This window comes from Oncorhynchus kisutch, linkage group LG22 (genome assembly GCF_002021735.2).
Source record: "Oncorhynchus kisutch isolate 150728-3 linkage group LG22, Okis_V2, whole genome shotgun sequence".
Lineage (NCBI taxonomy): Eukaryota > Metazoa > Chordata > Actinopteri > Salmoniformes > Salmonidae > Oncorhynchus > Oncorhynchus kisutch.
Window position 1 is genome coordinate 10,993,162 of NC_034195.2, and position 22,565 is coordinate 11,015,726.

Sequence of the window (22,565 nt, forward strand, 5' to 3'; positions counted from 1 at the left end):
CTCGTGTTTTAGGTTATTGTCCTGCTGAAAGATGAATTTGTTTCCCAGTGTCTGTTGGAAAGCAGACTGAACCAGGTTTTCCTCTAGGATTTTGCCTGTGCTTAGCGTTTGTTTTTATCCTAAAGAAAAGTCCTTGCCGGTGACAAGCATACCCATAACATGATGCAGCCACCCCCATACATGAACATTTGAAGAGTGGTACTCAGTAAAGTGTTGGATTTTAAACAAACAACACTTTGTATTCAGAACATAGTTAATTTATTTTTCCATATTTATTTGCTGTTTTACTTAAGTCCCTTATTGCAATCAGGATGCATGTTTTGGAATATTTTTATTATGTATAGGCTTCCTTCTTTTCACTCTGTAAATTAGGTTAGTCTTGTGGAGTAACTACAATGTTGTTGATCCATCCTCAGTTTTCTCCTACCACAGCCATTAAACTCTGTTTTAAAGTAATCATCATGGTGAAAACTCTAAGCTGTTTCCTTCCTCTCCAGCAACTGAGTTAGGAAGGACACCTGTATCTTTGTACTGACTGGGTGTATTGATACACCATCCAAAGTGTAATTAATAACTTCACCACGCTCAAAGGGATATTCAACGTCTACTTTTTTATGTTAACCCATCTACCAATAGGTGCCCTTCTTTGTGAGGCATTGGAAAACCTCCCTGGTCTTTGTGGTTGAATCTGTGTCTTAAATTCACTGCTCAACTGAGGGACATTATAGATAATTGTATGTGTGGGGTACAGAGATGAGGTAGTCATTCAAAAATCATGTTAAAAACACTATTATTGCACAGAGAGTGAGTCCATGCAATTTATATGACTTGTTAAGCAAATTATATGGCAAGCCTAAATAAATGACTCCTGAACTTATTTAGGCTTTTCATAACAAAGGGGCTGAATACTTATTGACCTAAAAAAACAGCATTCTACTTTGACATTATGGGGTATTGTGTGTAGTAGGCCAGTGACACATCATCTACATTGAATCCATTGTAACACAACAAGTCAAGGAGTGTGAATACCTTTCTGAAGCAGACCACCATAGTCCCTGTGCCCAAGAACAACACTATTGCACTCCACACTACCCTCTCCCACTTAGTGTTCAAATCAAATCACATTTTATTGGTCACATACACATGGCTAGCAGATGTTCATTTGAGTGTAGTGAAATGCTTGTGCTTCTAGTTCCGACAGTGCAGTAATATCTAACAAGTAATCTAACAATTCCACAACCACTACCTAATACACACAAATCTAAAGGGATGGAATAAAACATGTACATGTAAATATATTGGTGAGCGATGACCGAGCAGCATAGGCAAGATGCAATACAGTGGCAAGAAAAAGTATGTGAACCCTTTGGAATTAACCTGGACTTCTGCTTAAACTGGTCATACAATTTGATCTGATCTTCATCTAAGTCACAAACAGACTGCTTAAAACTAACTAACTAACTAAACTAACTGCTTAAAACTAATAAAACACAAACAATTATAAATGTTCATGTCTTTATTGAACACATCGTGTAAACATTCACAGTGTAGGGTGGAAAAAGTATGTGAACCCTTGGATTTAATAACTGGTTGACCCTCCTTTGGCAGCAATAACCTCAACCAAACGTTTTTAGTAGTTGCGGATCAGACCTGCACAACGATCAGGATGAATTTTGGACCATTCATCTTTACAAAACTGTTTCAGTTCAGCAATATTTTTAAGATGTCTGGTTGTGAACCACTCGAGGTCATGCCACAGCATTTCAAAATCAAGTTGAGGTCAGGACTCTGACTGGGCGCATTTTCTTCTGTTGAAGCCATTCTGTTGTTGATTTACTACTGTGTTTTGGGTCGTTGTCCTGTTACAGCACACAACTTCAATTGAGCTTCAATTGGCGGACAGATAGCCTTACATTCTCCTGCCAAATGTCTTGAAAACTTGGGGGATTTATTTTTCCGTCGATGATAGCAATCTGTCCAGGCCCTGAAGCAGAAAAACAGCCCCAAACCATTATGCTGCCTCCACCATACTTTACAGTTGGGATGAGGTTTTGATGTTGGTGTGCTGTGCCTTTTTTTCTCCACACAGTGTTGCGTGTTCCTTCCAAACAACTCAACTTTAGTATAATTTGTCCACAGAATAGTTTGCCAGTAGCGCTGTGGAACATCCAGGTTCTATTTTGCGAACTCCACACGTGCAGCAATGGTTTTTTTGGACAGCAGAGGCTTCTTCCGTGGTGTCCTCCCCTGAAAACAATGATTGTTTAGTGTTTTACGTATCGTAGACTCGTAAACTGAGATGTTAGCATGTTCCAGAGGTTTCTGAAAGTCTTCAGCTTACACTCTAGGATTCTTCTTTACTTCATTGAGAATTCTGCACTGTGCATGTGCAGTCTTCTTGGCAGGACAGCCACTCCTAGGAAGAGTAGCAACAGTGCTGAACTTTCTCCATTGATAGACAATGTGTCTTACCATGGACTGATGTTCATCAAGGCTTTTAGAGATACTTTTGTAACCCTTACCAGCTTTATGAAAGTCAACCATTCTTAATTTTTATTTATTTTACAATTTTCCACCATAATTTGCAAATAAATTCATAAAAAAATATTACAATGGGATTTTCAGGTTTTTTTTCTCATTTTATCTGTCATAGTTGAAGTGTACCTATGATGAAAATTAGCTTACAGTTGAATTTACTTTGTGATAATACGTTCCTTACTGTTCACAAAACACTAGCTTACAGCTGAATTCACTATGTGATGATATGTTCATTACTGTTCACAAAACACTAGCTTACAGCTGAATTCACTATGTGATGATATGTTCATTACTGTTCACAAAACACTAGCTTACAGCTGAATTCACTATGTGATGATATGTTCATTACTGTTCACAAAACACTAGCTTACAGCTGAATTCACTATGTGATGATATGTTCATTACTGTTCACAAAACACTAGCTTACAGCTGAATTCACTATGTGATGATATGTTCAGGGTAAACCAGGGTATAACCTAGCCTGGCTCCAGCCTGATCACTGTTCACCATATAATGTCCAGGGGATAACCTAGACTGGCACCAGCCTGATCACTGTTCACCATATAATGTCCAGGGTATAACCTAGCCTGGCACCAGCCTGATCACTGTTCACCATATAATGTCCAGGGTATAACCTACCCTGGTAGAACCAGCCTGATCACTGTGTTCACCATATAATGTCCAGGGTATAACCTAGCTCGGTGGAACCAGCCTGATCACTGTTCACCATATAATGTCCAGGGTATAACATAGCCTGGTGGATCCAGCCTGATCACTGTGTTCACCATATAATCTCCAGGATATAACCTGGCCTGGCACCAGCCTGATCTGTGTCCACCATATAATGTCCAGGGTATAACCTAGCATGGCACCAGCCTGATCAGTGTCCACCATATAATGTCCAGTGTATAACCTAGCCTGGAACCAGCATGATCAATGTTTACCACATAATGTCCAGGGTATAACCTAGCCTGGCACCAGCCTGATTACTATGTTCACCATATAATGTTCAGGGTATAACCTAGACTGGTGGAACCAGCCTGATCAGTGTCCACCATATAATGTCCAGGGTATAACCTAGCCTGGTGGAACCAGCCTGATCAATGTGTTCACCATATAATGTCCAGGGTATAACCTAGCCTGGTGGAACCAGCCTGATCAATGTGTTCACCATATAATGTCCAGGGTATAACCTAGCCTGGCACCAGCCTGATCAATGTGTCCACCATATAATGTCCAGGGTATAACCTAGCCTGGAACCAGCCTGATCACTGTGTTCACCATATAATGTCCAGGGTGTAACCTAGCCTGGCACCAGCCTGATCACTGTGTTCACCATATCATGTCCAGGGTATAACCTAGCCTGGCACCAGCCTGATCAGTGTTTACCATATAATGTCCAGGGTATAACCTAGCCTGATGGAACCAGCCTGATCACTGTGTTCAACATATCATTTCCAGGGTATAACCTAGCCTGTCACCAGCATGATCAATATGTTCACCATATAATGTCCAGGGTATAACCTAGCCTGGTGGCACCAGCCTGATCACTGTTCACCATTGATAATGTAATTAGTGCTCTGTGCGTGTGTGACCAACCAGTATCTTTGATGAGGGGCCAGGAGATGATCTTTGCTGCTATGCCCATCAATGGGGCTCTGGCAAAGACCTCACCTCCAGCCTGTTCACCACTGGTCCTCGAAGGAGAGAACAGAATTAGGTAGCACTCAGTGATAATAATCATACAAGACATATCGATTACTTTTTACAATATTTTGTTATTATTGAATCGAATGGTACTATCAATGGGGGGGATATGAGACACCAAAAAAAGAAGGAATGACGACTGGCAAGGTAGCCCCAGCACCACCAGACAAAATGTTAATAGATATAGTATCTGTGACAATAAAAGATGAAAGACCAGTGTAATATTTCACATTGTTATGTTAGCAGAACACTGCTTCTCCTGTATTATGTGAAGGATGGTTGACTCTACATGAAACTGTTACACTTGAACGTCATCAAAACACTTTGTTTAGAATATCTACATATGTTCAGCAATTATACTCTTCTCATATTACTTTGTAGGCTAATTAGTACGAGAAGAGTGCCATTTTCCTGCATCTCATATCTGCCTGTAGTTATTGAACACTCCCTTCTGGACCCATGAGGCAAACTCAATCATATCCAGGAAGGTGTGCCATGCACTCCACCCCTCCTGCCACCTGACTGCACATGTCCATAATCTGTAATAATTACATAGATGGAAGGGACTTCATCACCCACTGGAGACTTGAAGACAGAACCTCACACAGAGACCTGTGTATGTCAGTGTCTTAGACAGACAAATCCATAGATTTGGGAAAATATACCATAGAATTATATTTCTATCTCTGGTTAGACAGCTGAAGTGGTACTCTACACACAAATGACTTTGATGTATTAGGTAAAGGGTAGGCATGCTGTCTTTATAAAGAACATCAATATGATATGTACAGCACAATCATTTGTCTAACACAAACACACCCATCGACTTTATGAAATCTACACTCAAGCTGGCCATGTTTGTGCCATGTCCACGTGTAGCCTACCTACACCTGTAGGGATAGTCGTTCTGGGATTTGTCTCCCCGGGAAAGATCTGACAGCGGATATCAGGAAAGACGAAAGTAGCCAGTTATAGAATATTGTGTTGTAGGACAGCTGAGCTGACTTGAACGCTGCAGGCATTCAACTCGCAGCAGTTAATATTGTTTCCACGGTGACGTGATAAAACATTCAAACTAAGTTGCCAGTTACTTTCGTGGCAAGGCGTTGTACAACGACTGTCTTGTGAAACAGCATCCAGACACTGGCTCTTGTGATCTTGCCATAACTGATTTGACAGAAATATCCGCTAGATTGGCTAGCCAGCTGCAGCTAAACTGCTGTCAGCTTGGCTAAACACGAGGTCTGCGCAGGCTCGAACATGTTGAGATGGGTGAGTCAATCACCAAGGCCAGAAGTCCTCATCTTGAAAACTCTTACTAGCCGGCTACCACCTGGTACTCTACCCTGAACCTTTAGAGAGAGTGCTTGCCCTATGGACAAACAAAGAGACATAGAACAATGGTCACTAGCTCTGGAAAAAAATTAAGAAACCACTGCAAAATGTTCAGATTCTCTGGTTTTACAATTTATAGGTATGTGTTTGGGTAAAAATGAAAATTTTTGTTTTATTCTATAAAACTACTGACAACATTTCTCCCAAATTCAAAATATTGTCATTTAGAGCATTTATTTGCAGAAAAGGACAACTGGTCAAAATAACAATAAAGACGCAGTGTTGTCAGACCTCGAATAATGCAAAGAAAATGAGTTCATATTCATTTTTAAACATCACAATACTAATGTTTTAACTTAGGAAGAGTTCAGAAATCAATATTTGGTGGAATAACCTCCACCAGTCTTTCATATTTTGGCTGCAAATAAATGCTCTAAATGACAATATTTTGTGGTCACTAGTTTATAGAAAACAAAGATGTTTATTTTACACAAACATATACAGTTGAAGTCAGAAGTTTACATACACTTGGGTTGGAGTCATTAAAACTATTTTTTCAACCACTCCACAAATTTCTTGTTAACAAACTATCGTTTTGGCAAGTCGGTTAGGACATCTACTTTGTGCATGTCTAACATGCACCGATTGAAACGCTATTAGCGCGCACCACCGCTAACTAGCTAGCCATTTCACATCGGTTACACATGACACAAGTCATTTTTCCAACAATTGTTTACAGACATATTATTTCAGAAGTTATTTCAGAAGTTTACATACACTAAGTTGACTGTGCCTTTAAACAGCTTGGAAAATTACCATATAATGGTTCTCAATCAGAGACAACGATTGACAGCTGCCTCTAATTGGAAACTATACCAGGCCAAACGCATAGAAATAGAAAACATAGAAAGAAACACAGAACGCCCACCCGAACTCACGCCCTGACCAAACCAAAATAGAGACATAAAAAAGGAACTAAGGTCAGGACGTGACAGGACCCCCCCCCAAAGGTGCGGACTCCGGCCGCAAAACCTGCACCTATAGGGGAGGGTCTGGGTGGGCATTTCACCGCGGTGGCGGCTCTGGTGCGGGACGTAAACCCCACTCCACTTAGTCTTGGCTCAATTAAGTGGCGCCTTTGGAGCGGCGACCCTCGCCGCCGACCTCGGACTAGGGACCCTTGCAGCGGACCCCGAATAGACGGGAGACTCCGGCAGCGCCAGAGTGAAAGGCGACTCCGACTCCGTTGCCGGAGTGAAGGGCGGCTCCGGCAGCGCCGGAGTGAAGGGCTGCTACAGCGGCTCCCGACTGACGGGCGGCTCCTGGCTGAAGGGCGGCTCTGGCGGTTCCTGACTGACGGGCGGTTCCGGCAGCTCCTGGCTGACGGGCGGCTCCGGCAGCTCCTGACTGACGGGCGGCTCCGGCAGCTCCTGACTGACGGGAGAACCTGGAGGGAGGAGACGGAGAGACAGCCTGGTGCGTGGGGCTGCCACAGGACCCACCAGGCTGGGGAGACCAACTGACCAACTGACCTGTCACCTGCTCGCCCCCGTTAACATCGGGGTCTTCTTGTGGTGGCTAATTCTGTCACGCTCGCTATCCTCAAGCTCCCAGTCATAAATCGACCAAGGTGCAGCGTGCATGTAGTTCCAAAAACCAAAATAAAACCAAATCCAAAATAACCAAAAAATAAACAGGTAAACAGCAAAGAACGTGACACAACCGAGGTGCACACAAACACACGGAGGTATTGAAGTGGCCATCACAAAACCCTGACCTCAATCCTACTGAAAAAGCATGTGCGAGCAAGGAGGCCAACAAACCTGACTCAGTTACACCAGCTCTGTAAGGATTAAATGTAAAGAATTTTGAAAAACTGAGTTTAAATGTATTTGCTAAGGTGTATGTAAACTTCCGACTTCAACCCCTTGACTTTCTCCAGATTTTGTTATTCTAAAATGGATAAAATAAAAAACATTTCCTCAGCAATCTACACGCAATACCTCGTAATGAAAAATGTAAGAATTCAGACCCTTTGCTATGAGAGACTTGAAAATGAGCTCAGGGGTATCCTGCATCCTGGGTGGTAGTCCAACTAGGGTGACGACAAGGTATAACAGGGCTTATACACCACAGTAGAGGAACCCTGCTCTAGGCTATGTATTACCTACGTATACCTGGGTGGTAGTTCAACTAGGGTGAAGACAAGGTAGAACAGGGCTTATACACCACAGTAGAGGAACCCTGCTCTAGGCTATGTATTACCTACGTATACCTGGGTGGTAGTTCAACTAGGGTGAAGACAAGGTAGAACAGGGCTTATACACCACAGTAGAGGAACCCTGCTCTAGGCTATGTATTACCTACGTATACCTGGGTGGTAGTTCAACTAGGGTGAAGACAAGGTAGAACAGGGCTTATACACCACAGTGTTGGTCTTAGAAGAACAAGTCAAATGTTTGGCATCTCACCTCCTTCTTTCTATACCTCCTTCTCTTTCCCTCCCTCTCTCTGCCCTACAAACAGAGCCCTGAGCAGCTTACATCAAACTCCCAACATCAATACACACTTACGCACGTGTGAGTACACACAGTCTCTCTCGCTCTCTCTCTCTCACACACACACACATTCAGAAACACCATCCCCTCATACTGTCTCTTTTCAGTTTGGCCCGTGTGTTTGGCAGAGCTACAGGGGTTGCTAGGGGGACCGGATTATTTCGCTGGTTAATGATTGTGGTGCGATGGTAGGGGGTCACTCCGTCACATCAGCCCTAATCTGGAAAACCCCTACGACACACACATTAACACAAACACACCCTACTCCACCCACCATACACACTAAAGAACACCCTCTCAAAAGTATACTACAGTACAGTGGTGAAATCCTATTTCAACAGCCTGAGGGAGATAAGGAAACAGCTCTCTCTCATCCTACCCCGCCCTCATCCCCAAACTAAACCACACAGCCGGACTCCCTCCATCCCAGTTACCAGCCTGTTCTTCTCGCATGCTTCCATCCCTTCACCCCTCCTTTCCCCCAGAACCACACATACACTCCCATAACACACAAACCAGATGCTGAATAGAGGCCCAGAATATAACACATTCTACTACACCGGATTCATGGAACAGAAGTTCTACATGCCACACAGACCCAAATAGAACTGGACTGCTCTGTTTCTTACTGGACTCTCATGCTGCACTAGAGGAAAGAGAGGGGAGAAAAAGAGAGAGAGAGAGAAAGAGAGAGAGAGATTGAGATTCTACCACCTCAAACTCAATATATATAACGCATTGGTGGAGCATAGGGTTGCAAAGGGTCAGAAACTGTCCGGTATATTTCCCGAATTCTTGCGAAATTTTTCGATGGGAAGTTATTAAGCCCGGGAATTTGGGGAATTTTGCCTAAATTCATCAAAAAAGATAGCTTATAACAGTGAACCTTTTTTTTGTGGTATACACATGAGGCCATTCTAGGTCTTGTGGCATATTTTGGTTAAACTATCCCCAATTCAATGGAATTGCAACCCTCTGCATGCACAGTGCATTCTTCTATCACATGTACAGTGCATTCTTCTATCACATGCACAGTGCATTCTTCTATCACATGCACAGTGCATTCTTCTATCACATGCACAGTGCATTCTTCTATCACATGCACAGTGCATTCTTCTATCACATGCACAGTGCATTCTTCTATCACATGCACAGTGCATTCTTCTATCACATGTACAGTGCATTCTTCTATCACATGCACAGTGCATTCTTCTATCACATGCACAGTGCATTCTTCTATCACATGCACAGTGCATTCTTCTATCACATGCACAGTGCATTCTTCTATCACATGCACAGTGCATTCTTCTCTTTCTTGCTTTCTGGTAAGTTTTGATTACAATACTGGGTGGGGTGATTATATTCTATACGACATACATGCTTTTTTGTTAACAAGCAAACAGTAGCCTACAGAAAAGTGTGTTTAAATCATTTTTAACATGTTAACCATTTCTGAGAGTTAGTTTTTGCTACCATGTGGGTTTTTAGCTTGCTTGAGCCTGCTAACTGAGGAGTGTTGATTCACCTGTTTCTATTCATGTTTCATTTTAAAACCGTTATCTTACAAAGGAGTTGTTTAATCTAGCTGCTTAACTATTTATCTGTACATGGAATTGTATTTATTTATTTTTACTTGTTTTATTCTAATCTTTACAGGAAAATACCACAGGCACTATCTGATGTGTGGAGACATTTCACTGCAGCTAATGTAGGAAAAGCTGTGTACATTTGCAAGTACTGTGCCAAATCATATGTGATGAAAAAGTCCCTCTACTTCTATTTGAGGTGGAAATGATGAATCAGACACCTTATCGATAGCAACAGCTCATGGTCCTCCTGGAATCAGATGTTTTTTAGACTCAATGGAGGAACGTAGTCAGAGAAATGCTGATGAATGTCTTGCTTGAGCTGTGTATGCAACTGGTTCACTTCTGATGCTCACAGGCAATGTGTATTGTTAGAGATTTCTGAAAGTTCTTTGCCCAGCAACCACCCCTCCAACCAGACATGCTTTATCTACTCATTTGCTGGATGCAGAGTTCAACAGAGTTCAAGTGAAGGTCAAGCAAATCATAGAGAAAGCAGACTGTATTGCAATCATCTCTGATGGGTGGTTGAATGTTCGTGGGCAAGGAATAATTAACTACATCATCTCCACCCCTCAACCAGTATTCTACAAGAGCACAGACACAAGGGACAACAGACAAACTGGTCTCTACATTGCAGATGAGCTGAAGGCAGTCATCAATGACCTTGGACCACAGAAGGTATTTGCACAGGTGACAGACAATGCTGCAAACATGAAGGCTGCTTGGTCTAAAGTGGAGTCCTACCGTCACATCACACCCATTGGCTGTGCTGCTCATGCATTGAATCTGCTCCTCAAGGACATCATGGCACTGAAAACAATGGATACACTCTACAAGAGAGCCAAGGAAATGGTTATTAAGTTATAGCAGCAAAGTGAGAAGAATAAGAACACCACATTGAAGCTGCCCAGCAACACCCATTGGGGTGGTGTTGTCATCATGTTTGACAGTCTCCTGGAGGGGAAGGAGTCTCTCCAAGAAATGGCCATATCACAGTCTGCCGATATGGACAGCCCCATCAAGAGGATCCTCCTGGATGATGTATTTTGGGAGAGAGTGGTAAGCAGCCTGAAACTCCTGAAACCTATAGCAGTAGCCATTCGACAGATTGAGGGAGACAAGGCCATCCTGTCTGATGTTCAGACTCTGCTTGCAGATGTAAGAGAAGAAATCCATACTGCCCTGCCCACCTCACTGTTGCTCCAAGCAGAGAAACTGCAGTTCTGAAATACATCAAAAAGCGTGAAGACTTCTGCCTGAAGCCCATACACGCCACAGCGTACATGCTGAACCTCAAGTATGCTGGCAAGAGCATCCTGTCTGGTGCAGAGATCAACAAGGCCTATGGTGTCATCACTACCGTGTCTCACCACCTTGGCCTGGATGAGGGCAAGGTTCCTGGCAGTCTGGCGAAGTACACTTCCAAGGGCTTTGGGATGGAGATGCAATATGGCAGTCGTGCCAACATATCTCATCAGCCACCTGGTGGAAGGGACTTCATGGATCTGAGGCTCTTTCTCCTGTTGCCTCCATCATCCTCCAAATCCCACCAACATCAGCCACCTCAGAGCGCAACTGGTCCTTGTTTGGGAACACACACCAAAGCACGCAACAGACTGACCAATACAAGGGTTGAAAAATTGGTGGCCATCCGGGCAAATTTGAGGCTTTTTGAGCCTGACAACAAGCCATACTCAACAAGGTTGGAAAGTGACAGTGAAGATGAGGCCTCAGAGTCCGATGTTCAAGAGGTAGACATTGAGGAGGTCCAGGGAGAAGACATGGAAGCCTGAGAGGAAGACAACCAAAGCTTTAGTTTCTAGACTATCATTTGTCCGTTAATTCCCATATATTTCCCACGGAAAGTTTCCACCTCTGAATATGCCCCAAAATGTGCAACCCTAGTGGCGCATACTGTTCATGCAGTGGGCTGGGGAGGAACTTTCCCTTTAAAGAGAATAGAGTGCCATCTGGGAGGCAGCCCTTGTGGTAGTAGAGGAAACCCCTTTAGTGTTTTATCATACTCGACCACTGTCTGTGATTTATTTAGTGGGTCTTCCATTTGCTTATCAACAGGACAATGACCCAAAACACCTCCAGGCTGTGTAGGAGATATTTGTCCAAGAAGGAGAGTGATGGAGAATGATGGCTCTGAGCAGGCCAGTCAAGTTCTTCCACACCGATCTCAACAAACTACTTCTATATGGACCTTGCTTCGTGTATGGGGGCATTGTCATGGGAAGGGCCTTCCCCAAACTGTTGACACAAAGTTGGAATCACAGAATTGTTTAGAATGTCATTGTACTGTATGCTGTAGTGTTAAGATTTCCCTTCACTGGAATTAAAGGGGCCTAGTCAGAACCATGAAAAACAGCCCAAGACCATTATTCCTCCCCCACCAAACGTTACAGTGGGCACTATGCATTGAGGCAGGTAGCGTTCTCCTGGCCAAACCCAGATTCGTGTGTCGGACTGCCAGATGGTGAAGCATTATTCATTACTCCAGAGAAAGCATTTCCACTGCTCCAGAGTCCAATGGCAGCGAGCTTTACACCACTCCAGTCGTCTCTTGGCCTTGCACATGGTAATCTTTGGCTTGTGTGCGGCTGCTCGGCCATGGAAACACATTTCATGAAGCTCTTGATGAACAGTTATTGTGCTGGTGTTGCTTCCAGAAGCAGTTTGGAACTCGGTAGTGAGTGTTGCTACCGAGAACAGGCGATTTGTTACGCGCTACGCACTTCAGCAGTCCTATTCTATCAGCTTGTGTGGCCTACCACTTCGCGGCTGAGCCGTTGTTGCTCCTACACGTTTCCACTTCACAATAACAGCACTTACAGTTGACCGGGAAAACTCTAACAGGCCAAACATTTGATGAACTGACATGTTGGAAAGGTGGTATCCTATGACGGTGGCACGTTGAACGTCACTGATTGGAGATTGCATGTCTGTGTGCTCGATTTTATACACCTGTCAGAAACTGGTATGGTTGAAATAGCTGAATCCACTAACTTGAAAGGGTGTCCACATACTTCTGTATATATGGTGTATTTTGGACTTTAAAGAATTCCCAGAGCATACATTTGGCTGGATATCTTTCATTTGGACAGATGTCCATCCCAGCAAACATATGTTTCTTGATATATTAGATGTTTGGTATTGACACTTCTTAAAATTCCATTTTTGATTTTGATTTATTTTACTAGGCAAGTCAGTTAAGAACAAATTCTTATTTTCAATGACGGCCTAGGAACAGTGGGTTAACTGCCTGTTCAGGGGCAGAACGACAGATTTGTACCTTGTCAGCTCGGGGGTTTGAACTTGCAACCTTTCGGTTACTAGTCCAATGCTCTAACCACTAGGCTACCCTGCCGCCCCACATGAAGATTTACCAACTTGCTCACTCCTTTTTCCAAAATATTTGCAGACAAACTACTCAACATGTGGCCATGCTGGAGCCATTGGCTGCTAACAGCTTAGAACTGCTAGCTAACTGGCAAGCGCAAAAACAGTCAACAACTTCTGGAGTACAGACCCATAGAAAGTGGCCGATCAAGTGGTGGAAGTAAGAACTGCCAAAAATGCAGTCAGGAGAATATTTTTTTATTATTTTTATTATTATATATTTATTTTTTTACACCTTTATTTAGACTAGTTGAGAACAAGTTCTCATTTACAACTGCGACCTGGCCAAGATAAAGCAAAGCAGTGCGACACAAATGACAACACAGAGTCACACATGGAATACACAAACATACAGTCAATAAAACAATAGAGAAAGTGTGCAAATGAAGTAAGATTAGGGAGGGAAGGCAATAAATAGGCCATGGTGGCGAAATAATTACAATATAGCAATTAAACACTGGAGTGATAGATGTGCAGAAGATGAATGTGCATGTAGAGATACTGGGGTGCAAAGGAGCAAAAAAATAAATAACAGTATGGGAATGAGGTAGTTGGGTGGGCTATTTACAGGTGCAATGACCTGTGAGCTGCTCTGACAGCTGGTGCTTAAAGCTAGTGAGGGAGATATGAGTCTCCAGCTTCAGTAATTTTTGCAGTTTGTTCCAGTCATTGGCTGCAGAGGACTGGAAGGAAAGGCGGCCAAAGGAGGAATAGGCTTTGGGGGTGACCAGTGAAATATACCTGCTGGAGCACGTGCTACAGGTGGGTGCTGCTATGGTGACCAGTGAGCTGAGATAAGGCGGGGCTTTACCTAGCAAAGACTCATAGATGACCTGGAGCCAGTGGGTTTGGCAACGAAAATGAAGCGAGGGCCAACCAACAAGAGCGTACAGGTCGCAGTGGTGGGTAGTATATGGGGCTTTGGTGACAAAACGGATGGCACTGTGATAGACTGCATTCAATTTGCTGAGTAGAGTGCTGTAAAGGACATATTTTCTATAGAGGCATACTAAGACAAAAACATGACAGTGTGTAAATGATAACCATTAGTGCTATAAATGAAAACATGTATTAAAATGTTGGAAGTAAAAGCTGGAATTAAGAAATGAACTATGCAAATGAGCAAAAGCTGTGTGCATTAAGGAAATAAAGTGAATAAAGAGTCCAAAAAAAAAAAGTGGAATATTATAGCGTTGCGCCCTCTGCCCTCAGAACAGCCTCAATTTGTTGGGGCATGGACTCTACAAGGTGTCAAAAACATTCCACACAATCAACCCGGTGTGCCTGGCACCTACTACCATACCCTGTTCAAAAGCACTTCAATATTTTGTCTTGCCCATTCACCCTGTGAATGGCACAAATACACGTCTCAATTGTCTCAAGGCTTAGAAATCCTTCTTTAACACCGTCTCCTCCCCTTCATCTACACTGATTGAAGTGGATTTAATAGGTGACATCAATAAGGGATCATAGCTTTCACCTGGTCAGTCTGTCATGGAAATAGCAGGTGTTTTGTACACTCAGGTGCCTATCTCTAAACAGCACCTGTTCAGTGAATTAAGCAAATACATACTCAGGCTATTAATTGAAGTTTGACCGTTTGTTAATTTAACAATATGTTGGTTATTGCCTTGGATTGAATAAGAACATATCATGATGTAAATAAAATGTCCTTTATTTGGAGACAATTTGCACCACTTCTATAGAATCACCCATATTTTTTATTTTAGGCATGTCAGTTAAGAACAAATTCTTATTTTACAATGACAGCCTACCCCAGCCAAACCCTCCCCTAACCCAGACGACACTGGGCAAATAGTCTGCCGCCCTATGGGACTCCCGATCACGGCCGGTTGTGATACAGCCGGGCATCGAACCAGGGTCTGTAGAGATGCCTCTAGCACTGAGATGTAGTGCCTTAGACCGCTGTGCCACTAGGGAGCCAAAATAGGGCATAGGCTGCCATTTGGGACCCAGAAGACACTCATGGCGCATTTCCATACATGATTTACCCCAGTGTTTTACGCAGAAGGCTCAGACTCATCTGTTTCCATCTAAACGGGCCAGCACCCGTATCTCACTGGGCCATGGCTCCGTCTCACTGGGCCATGGCTCCGTCTCACTGGGCCATGGCTCCGTCTCACTGGGCCATGAATACGTCTCACTGGGCCATGGCTCAGTCTCACTGGGCCGTGGCTCAGTCTCACTGGGCCGTGAATCCGTCTCACTGGGCCGTGAATCCGTCTCACTGGGCCATGGCTCCGTCTCACTGGGCCATGGCTCCGTCTCACTGGGCCATGGCTCCGTCTCACTGGGCCATGGCGCCGTCTCACTGGGCCATGGCGCCGTCTCACTGGGCCATGGCTCCGTCTCACTGGGCCATGGCTCCGTCTCACTGGGCCATGGCTCCGTCTCACTGGGCCATGAACCCATCTCACTGGGCCATGAACCCATCTCACTGGGCCATGAACCCATCTCACTGGGCCATGAACCCATCTCACTGGGCCATGAACCCATCTCACTGGGCCATGAACCCATCTCACTGGGCCATGAACCCATCTCACTGGGCCATGAACCCATCTCACTGGGCCATGAATCCGTCTCACTGGGCAATGAATCCGTCTCACTGGGCAATGAATCCGTCTCACTGGGCAATGAATCCGTCTCACTGGGCCATGGTTCCGGCAGACCTGCTCATACTTGGGGCCACAGCCAGGCCACTGGTACTTTTCAGATGGCATTTCCATAACAATGGCCAACTGTGACCTTTAACACCTTCTCACAAAGCAACTCTGTTGATTATTGATTCTGCTCTTCACAAGTCCTCATTGTCAGCCCTTGCTTTGGGAACACAAATTCCCTGGTATAACATAAGGGTGTATACACTAGTGTAACACTGGTGTTACAATCGAAAAGCAGCAATCAGAGAGAACTGGACTATGCATTCCCAGATGGTTGCAGGCTAAGCTAGGAGCTAGCTGATCCTTGTTAGCTCAGGCGAGAGTGTTGGGGAATTATATTCCAGGCAGAGCTCTCTTTATGTTTTCACTCCTACACTTCTTTCCATGTTGGGCAGGTGGGCTAGTTTAGGGAGGGGAAGAAATAAGAGGGAGAAAGGTGGACAGAGAGAGGAGACAGATTCTAGGCGTGCCTGTGGTCTCCGACAGCCTCTGCATGCATGCTTCTACCCACAGCCCCAGCCCTATCCTCCTGTCCCAACCCAGTCCCTAACCTCCTGTCCCAACCCCGGCCCTATCCTCCTGTCCCAACCCCGGCCCTATCCTCCTGTCCCAACCCCGGCCCTATACTTCTGTCCCAACCCTGTCCCTATATTCCTGTCCCAACCCCGGCCCTATCCTCCTGTCCTAACCCCGGCCCTATCCTCTTGTCCCTATCCTCCTGTCCCAACCCCGGCCCTATCCTCCTGTCCCAACCCCGGCCCTATCCTCCTGTCCCAACCCCGGCCCTATCCTTCTGTCCCCAACCCCGGCCCTATCCTCCTGTCCCCAACCCCGGCCCTATCCTCCTGTCCCCAACCCCGGCCCTATCCTCCTGTCCCCAACCCCGGCCCTATCCTCCTGTCCCCAACCCCGGCCCTATCCTCCTGTCCCCAACCCCGGCCCTATCCTCCTGTCCCCAACCCCGGCCCTATCCTCCTTTCCCCAACCCCGTCCCTATCCCCCAACCCTATCCCAGACCTAAAACCTATCCCCCAGCCTCCCCCTTGCCCTATCCCTCAACTGCAGCCCTAACCCCCTCCGTGTCCCAAACCTAGCCCTATATCCCAACCCCACCCATACCCTCAGCCCAACCCCTCTAGCCCATCCCAGCCCTAGACTAACTTCACATTATAAATGGTGTGCTGGTCCTAAAAATAGTATCTGAGGCAGGACAGGCCCCATGCACCGACCGTCTCACTCACCGGAAAAAGACATGGTGACCCCCCCCCTACCACCGCCCCTGTCCTCTAAAACGAATACCCATGTGACATCATCCACCCCAACCCTTCCTACCCACCCCTCCCCTCCTTCCAAACTAGCTTATACCTCTGTTAAAACTATCCACCCCAACCCCACCCTCCTGTCCTGCCCTTCCTTCTAAACTAATACCCTTGTGACACCATCCACCCTTTTTTCTGACTCAGCTCATACCCCCATGACTGGCTGCCCCACAGTCAGCCAATGTCCCCTGTCCCCCATGTCAGGGTCACCTCACCTCTCTTTACCCCCTGTTGTGACACCCTCACCAATGAATCCCCTCTTCCTCTTATATCATGCTCCATGTGACAGTACAACCCCGTTATAGCACAGGGTCACTCCTGTCTAGATCTCAACGGGAATGGGGCCACCAGTCCTAACCTGGGTGCCTGTCTGTTTCTGCCTTAATTAACTTGTCAGTTTTATTTGGTAAGGTGACAATTTGGCATGGTTGAATGCAGGCCTAGGTTACCTAGAAGCCAGTACCTTGGCACCACCAGTCACTGTCTGTCCCTTATGTCAATCTGACAGTCACCTCCCTTGGGTGGGTTACTATGTGGCCAGACACACACACACACAGGAGATGGCTGCCTTCACCTCCCATCTCGCATTTAACCAGTTTGAGCAAGGTTTGTCCTCCACTGTTAATCATTGCCTACCATCTGGCACACCCTGGGCTGATCCACACACTCAAACAGAAACAAACACTCAGAGACAAGGCTGGGTGTGCCACACAGAGACAAGGCTGGCCTCTAAATGACAGGGCCTCTCCCTGTGCTCACCATTAGGCCTGCTGAGGCTGCTGCTGCCCTGCACAGGAATGTATTATAGGCCCTGTTTATAGATTACACCTTCAGAGCTGGCCTAATCCATGCCATACACACACACAGGGCCGCATACCCACAGACGCACACACAGGAAAGGGAGTGAGCTCTGTATCTCGCGTAGCACTGACGAGTGACGACATCCGATTCATGTCTCATTGCAGCATGACTGTCATTCATCATAATGAGACAACTACACTGACTACAGAAATCGATTTATGTCATGCTCATAGAAAAACAATGGCTGAGACCAAAAGTAACGTGGAGGTATCGCAGAGATCATGTATAATTTGTCAGCATGATGATAGATCGGTAAGAGATCTATTCAATGAATCATGAGAATCCTTACTGCTGTATGAGGCTAATGATCTTGTGAATGATGAAGCTTGAAGGATGTTTTCCTTTCTGGTCCCTGGTTGAGCCTGAATTCTTCTCTTGCCCTCTGACCCTTTGCTACTGTACCGAAAGTTCTAGGCAGAAGACGCAGCATGCTGGGTACATGTACAGTATAGCTCTAGGCAGTACACCTGGCTCATTCCCAGGGTTGGGATTTGATCGAGCGCTACTGTCCCTTTAAGGAACTAAGATGGTGTCCTACAAGCTGCAGTGCATTTCCTTCCTGCCTAGCTCACACAGTGCACTTTAAAAAAAAACTGTACCACAAAGTTCGCACAGAGAGAGAGGATGAGAGCAGGCTGTGTCACCCAAGAACCAATGCATAGAAAACCCGTTCCAGTGTCTGCATGCGCGTTAATTGTCAACGTTTACAGAGGAGTGTACAGTTATTTGGAGAGAGAGAGATGCAACAGCACAGTCTGCTGTCGATTGTCGGAGCTATCGAACCAATCAAGCTCTCAGTAGCCTGCGACAGTCCCCTATCTAGCTGGAGAGCAAACTAATATGCTAGCTATTATTATAAGTACCGTTGCCCAACGTTAGTTTGCCAGCCAGCTAACAATGTAATGCTGCGTTGATAAAGAAGTGGGAACGTGGTAATTATCAGAGGGGAAGTCGTAAATATCAGTTTTTTTTATATCTTTACTTAACTAGGCAAGTCAGTTAAGAACAACTTCTTATTTACAATGCCAGCCTAGGCACAGTGGGTTAACTGCCTTGTTCAGGGGCAGAACGACAGATGTGTACCTTGTCAGCTTGGGGATTTGAACGAGCAACCTTTTGTTACTAGTCCACAGCTCTAACCACTAGGCTACCTGCCGCCCCCAGTTGAACACAATCACGTGCTTTGAAGTCGTTGAGAAATGCCGATTGGCCAAGAGCTGAGTCAACCATAAACTATTAGTACAGCTATCATGCCTGTAAACAAATTGTGTTCAAAAGGTAATTTCCTTAGTGGTAACATCAGAGGTCAGTATGTGGGAGAGCTCGGGGCTCAAGGATGATAGATGAGTTTCCCACTAGTCATTTTCCCAGTTATGTGGTAAATACCACCTTCCCACTTGGATATGAACGCACCATAACAGTACAACTGCCTTCCACCTTGTCAGACACTCTTCAATTTTGTTTCAATTGGCACATGATGTAACTGACAATGTCAACGCATTTCAATATCGGCCGATCACAGTTTGCTGGACAGGGCAAAGTCAATAATGGTCAAGACTTACTTTCTTGCTTCGAGTCTCGGTGTGCATCTCGGTGGCTAGGGTGGAGTAGAGGGAGGGGGGGTCGGTATGGTGAATTTAAATAATAGTAATCTTGTTGGCAGTTTTCCACCTTTCGAATCAAAGTGCTATTTGGGAGAAAGGTGTACTGTTTGCCTCTTCGGATATTATTTTAGATCATATCCACGGCGTCGACTGATCCTCTTCCCTCCCCCAGTAGCGCCTCTCTCTCTCGGTGTGTTGTTGCCGCGTACAGTATGAAGGGTGATCGATGCCACCGAGAAGGAGGAGCTAGCGATGAGGGGTGATCAATGCCACCGAGAAGGAGGAGCTAGCGATGACGGGTGATCAATGCCACGGAGAAGGAGGAGCTAGCGATGAGGGGTGATCGATGCCACCGGGAAGGAGGATCTAGCGATGAGGGGTGATCGATGCCACCGAGAAGGAGGATCTAGCGGTGAGGGGTGATCGATGACACTGAGAAGGAGGATCTAGCGATGAGGGGTGATCGATGCCACTGAGAAGGAGGATCTAGAGATGGTTGGTGACACTTGTAAATTATGAACATTTTATCCAGCTAGCTGGTTTACATGATTGTGCATACTGATACTGTACTTTACAACTAAAGTAGCTACAGTTAGTTAGTAGTAAGCTAACTCTATATGTCAATGTTTGAATTTGATATGGTTTCAATGCAAAGTATTTGCCGTGGATTGCAGTGATTCGAAGCTACAAAACATTTTCCTGACTATTCATTAGTGCTGAGCGATTAGTGCTTTTTGATGTCAGTTCGGTTTGATCATTTTTTTGTTATGATAATTTGTTTTACAATGACTGTAAAGCTTTTTAATGGGAATTCCAAAGTCCAAACTATTCAACAGTCAATTGGCAAAACATTTAAAATATTCAAATGTCTCTGTCTGGTCCACATTCGGTAGAAAACAATAGAAAAATAGGAAATTACTATGAAATAATAAAATATTTCAATTGTGTATGCACAGTGAGCTTCAAAGGTATTGGGACAGTGAACATTGTGTTGTTGTTTTGGCTCTGTACTCCAGCACTTTAGATTTGAAATGATACAATGACTATGAGGTTAAAGTGCAGACTGTCAGCTTTAATTTGAGGGTATGCTGAAATAGTCTATGTGCCGTGGCTAGGGTCAGTCTGTTATATCTGTTGTAATTATCCTGTCTTATTTGGTGTCCTGTCACTCCCCTTCCGGAAGACCTGAGCCCTTGGACAATGCCTCAGGACTACCTGGCCTGATGACTCCTGGCTGTCCCCAGTTCACCTGGTTGTGCTGCTCCTCCAGTTTCAACTTTTCTGCCTGCTGCTATGGAACCCTGACCTGTTCACCGGACCTATCTGTCCCAGACCTGCTGTTTTCAACTCTCTAGAGGCAGCAGGAGCGGTAGAGATACTCTCAATGATCGGCTATGAAAAGCCAACTGACATTTACTCCTGAGGTACTGACCTGTTGCACCCTCTACAACCACTGTGATTATTATTTGACCCTTCTGGTCATATACTCTTATAATCTCCACCCGACACAGCCAGAAGAGGACTGGCCACCCCTCAGAGCCTGGTTCCTCTCTAGGTTTCTTCCTAGGTTCTGGCCTTTCTATGTAGTTTTTCCTAGCCACCGTGCTTCTACACCTGCATTGCTTGCTGTTTGGGGTTTTAGGCTGGGTTTCTGTACAGCACTTTGTGACAGCTGATGTAAGAAGGGCTTTATAAATAGATTTGATTTAATGCAGCTGGTGTCCACACCAGATACTGACTGTTACTTCTGATATTTACCCCCCCCCCCCCCCCTCCTTTGTTCAGAGACACGTTATTCAATTTCTGTGGAACTTGTTCAGTTTATGTCTCAGATGTTGAATCTTACATTCATACAAATATTTACACATGTTAAGTTTGCTGAAAATAAACATAGTTTACAGTGAGAGGACGTTTATTTTTTTGCTGAGTGTATATATATATATATACACACACACAGTTGAAGTCGGAAGTTTACATACACTTAGGTTGGAGTCATTAAAACTAGTTTTTTCAACCACTCCACAAACTTCAAACTATAGTTTTGGCAAGTCGGTTAGGACATCTACTTTGTAAATGACAAGTAATTTTTCCAACAATTGTTTACAGACAGATTATTTCACTTATAATTCACTGTATCAAAATTCCAGTGGGTCAGAAGTTCACATACACTAAACTAAGTTGACTGTGCCTTTAAACAGCTTGCAAAATTCCAGAAAATTATGTCATGGCTTCAGAAGCTTCTGATAGGGAAATTGACATCATTTGAGTAAATTGGAGGTGTACCTATGGATGTATTTCAAGGCCTACCTTCAAACTCAGTGCCTCTTTGCTTGACATCATGGGAAAATATAAAGAAATCAGCCAAGACCTCAGAAAAAAGATTGTAGACCTCCACAAGTCTGGTTCATCCTTGGGAGCAATTTCCAAACACCTGAAGGTACCACGTTCATCTGAACAAACAATAGTACGCAAGTATAAACACCATTGGACCACGCAGCCGTCATACCGCTCAGGAAGGAAATGCGTTGTGTCTCCTAGAGATGAACGTACTTTGGTGCGAAAAGTGTAAATCAATCCCAGAATAACAGGAAAGGACATTGTGAAGATGCTGGAGGAAACAGGTACAAAAGTATCTATATCCACAGTAAACAAGTCCTATATCGACATAACCTGAAAGGCCGCTCAGCAAGGAAGATGCCACTGCTCCACAACCTCCATAAAAAAGCTAAACTACGGTTTGCAACTGCACATGTGGACAAAGATCGTCCTTTTTGGTCTGATGAAACAAAAATAGATCTGTTTGGCCATAATGACCATTGTTATGTTAGGGGGGGTAAAGGGGGAGGCTTGCAAGCAGAAGAATACCATCCAAACTGTGAAGCATGGGGTGGCAGTATTATGTTGTGGGGGGTGCTTTGCTGCAGGAGGGACTGGTACACTTCACAAAATAGATGGCATCATAAGAGGG

At 44.8% G+C, this 22,565-nt stretch overlaps 1 protein-coding gene across 3 annotated transcripts in view; it reads right to left on the bottom strand.

Moving 5' to 3' along the window:
• klf8 (Kruppel like factor 8) overlaps positions 1 to 19,899 on the bottom strand; it is a 113,846-nt gene extending 93,947 nt beyond the window's left edge. The window contains exon 1 of one of the 3 annotated variants that reach the window (XM_020455719.2): positions 19,556 to 19,899. In XM_020455719.2, the coding sequence (XP_020311308.1) occupies positions 19,556 to 19,582 (27 nt within the window). In that variant the 5' untranslated portion in view covers positions 19,583 to 19,899. The remainder of the gene's footprint in view (positions 1 to 19,555) is intronic. The other 2 variants (XM_020455718.2, XM_020455720.2) reach the window with 2 other exon arrangements.
• Positions 19,900 to 22,565: the final 2,666 nt, after the last annotated feature.